General features: G+C 51.5%; 1 protein-coding gene across 1 annotated transcript in view; it reads left to right on the forward strand.

Moving 5' to 3' along the window:
* Positions 1-2991, forward strand: part of MINDY4B (MINDY family member 4B) — a 5232-nt gene that overhangs the window by 582 nt on the left and 1659 nt on the right. The window contains exons 2-6 of the mRNA XM_033516777.1: positions 801-1289; positions 1626-1691; positions 2222-2292; positions 2449-2518; positions 2852-2924. Of these exons, the coding sequence (XP_033372668.1) occupies positions 1245-1289; positions 1626-1691; positions 2222-2292; positions 2449-2518; positions 2852-2924 (325 nt within the window). The 5' untranslated portion in view covers positions 801-1244. The remainder of the gene's footprint in view (positions 1-800; positions 1290-1625; positions 1692-2221; positions 2293-2448; positions 2519-2851; positions 2925-2991) is intronic.

Below are 2991 nucleotides of genomic sequence, written 5' to 3' on the forward strand. Positions count from 1 at the left end.
CCTGCCACCCCTGCCTGGTGTCCCCATAGACTGCCACCCCCTGCCTGGTGTCCCCATAGACTGCCACCCCTGCCTGCTGTCCCCAGGGCCTGCCACCCCTGCCTGCTGTCCCCAGGGACTGCCACCCCTGCCTGCTGTCCCCAGGGACTGCCACCCCTGCCTGCTGTCCCCAGGGACTGGTGGCGGGTGCTCCTGGGCAGGGCTCAGGAGAGATGCAGCAGGTTGCACCAAGCCTGTTTCCTTTCTGAGAATTAGATTTACCTAATTATTCCTGTGCCACCTAGACATTCAACAAGTGAAGTCACCCAGACTTCACCAGGAGATTTTCTTCTTCCTTATTTGCCATCACAAGACTGCATCCATAAAACCAGAAGGCCAGGATACACACTGAAATTGTAAATCCCCATAATGTGGAGTTGTAAATCCCATTGTGTGGAGGCTGCTGTGTGCAAGCACAGGCACCCGTGCCCGCGTTCCCAGGCTCGCTGATGCGGGTGGCAGCGGGGACAGGCGCTCACATCAGCCCTGGGCTGCCTCAGGCCCCTTTGCTGCCAGGCTGGAGGGGACAGAAACAAACCATGGGGTTTCCAGCACAGCTGGTACCTGGAGCTGGGAGCTCCCTGGCACGGGGAGAGGAAGGGCACCCACCCACAGGATCCCTGCTGCCCCCAGCCCATGGCCAGGGCTGTCCTGCAGCTTCTCCTCCACAAGGGCTTCTTGTTGTCCCCCTGGCCAGGGACTGTGGGAATGACACGAGCTCGTTCAGACTCCTCAGATAGCAGGGGCTGTTCTGTTCTCAGGGAGGAACAAGAGCCATCCTGGCAGCTGTACAAGCACACATCATCACATACCTGCTCTTCACAAGAGACACAGAATGTTCTCACCTGGAAAGGTAAGTGCTGGGCCTCACGGCACACATAAAAATTATTTCCGCGCAGTGTTTGCTCAGTGCCAGCCTCTGAGCTCAGGCAGACCGGATCCAGGTTCAGCTGTGCAGATACAGGTGGGGATATGCACTGGGAGAGAAGCTTTGGCTGGCCCCCAGGCAAGGCTTCCTCCCACCAAATCTCTGATTTCGGGACACGTGTCCCCCAGTCCCAGCCCCTGCTGTCCCCTGGCACAGGCTGTGCCGGCTCGGGCGGCACCAGCAGGGGCAGGCACTGGCCACAGCCCTGGCAGAGACCCTGTGGGCAGCAGGAGGAGGTGGCAGAGCCGTGGTGTGCCTTGTCACTGCCCCTATCACCATGGTGCCACGCGAGGGCTGCAGAGCCAGCAGCTTCACAGACAGAGTGAGTATGGATTTTCCTTAAAGACATATTGAAACATAGAATCTCCAACACCTGCAGTACAAACAGCCACCAGCCAGGTCCTGGTGCAGCCCCAGGTACATCCCCTCCCCTACACCAAAGCCCATCTTCCTGCTCCTGCACAAAGGAGAATCCTGTCAGCACAAAGCTGCTCCCCTGAAACCCAGCACAGAGCCAGAGCCCCCGGCTGGGGAAGGGCAGAGCAAACCTTGCATTGCTCTTTCACTTGACTAACAGAGCCATAGGATGCACAAGCTCAGCTTTTTGGTATAATTCATGTCTCCTTTACACCACCCTCACGGTGCTCGTGCCCAACAGACCCGGCTGTTCGAGTTCTCGGAGAAAGCTGCTGCTCAGGGCTTCATCTCTGATCACATCAACTGTGTAAGTGGGGATAACTGCTTTATCCATGTTATTTTCTTGCTAAATTACATCTTATTTCCCATTCAAATTGGGCATTTTGGACACAGAAATGTCATCATCATCAGGACGTTCACACAGTTGATGTACAGCTAGTTCATGGATCATGTCCAGCCTTTTCTATGGGAAGGGATCCTGCTTCCATGGAAATCCCTGTGACTTTATGCATTATTCCAGCTCTCTCAGCCCACAAACCATGGGTAAACAGGGCATTTTGTACATCATTCAAAGATGTGATTCCTTGCAGCCTCAGCAAAAGTATGGGAAAAACTGTACAAAACACTTTTAGCCAATAACTGGAAGTTCCTTTTTTCTTTTCTTTACCTGATCCTATTCGACAGAATTAGTTGCAACATTTTCCTGGAATAACACCTTCCTTACTAACTCAACACACTCACCTAAGGCTGTATTGAAGCAGAGGAATTGTGTTAATTAATTAAATATGATTTACTGGCCATAATTCCTCCCCTGTGACCCCTTATTTCTTTTTCCAGTTCAAAGGTGAAGGAAGCCATGGAGTGATCCTGTTTTTGTACAGTTTGCTTTTCTCTAGGACACTTGAAAGGTACATTTCACTTTTTAAAAATTTTCCTGTAGTTTGGTTAGATCTTCTGAAAAGTCTTTTCCTTTTCTCCCATTTCTGTAGGTCAGGCAGGGAGGTATGGTGTTGCCTCTGGCACAGGCCCAGGGCTGCCCTGATGATCTGTGCTTGGCCACACAGGGTCCAAGAGGATTTGGGTGGCACAGCTCCTCTGCTGAGCATCAGTTCTGGAAACATCACCTGTACAGAGGTAGGATCAGCCACACGCCTCAAGCATTCTGGTTTTATTTTTCCCATATAAATATTTTTTATTTAGGAAAAAATTATCACTTGTTAATTAATCCAAAGATTAAAAGAAGCATAAATAATGAACTTTTTTTAATGAAAAAAAAAATATTTTGCAACATTAATCACATCTGTGCACTTAAAAAAGAGATGATGATGATGATGATGATGATGATGATGATGATGATGATGATGATGATGATGATGATGATGATGATAGGAGCAATAATTTTAAAAAAGCCGCTGTCAGCCTGGCATCTCCTGCTGCAAAGGGCATTTCCCGGGGCTGTTTCCGCAGGCCGTGCTCAGCCTGATGCTCACCGGACGGGCCAGCCCCAGGGAGCTCGGCGGGGACCGGGAGCCGGGAACCGGCGCTGCGGATGGGGATGGGGACGGGGACGGGGATGGGGATGGGGATGGGGACGGGAATGGGGATAA

This window comes from Parus major, chromosome 9, assembly GCF_001522545.3.
Source record: "Parus major isolate Abel chromosome 9, Parus_major1.1, whole genome shotgun sequence".
Taxonomy (NCBI): Eukaryota; Metazoa; Chordata; class Aves; order Passeriformes; family Paridae; genus Parus; species Parus major.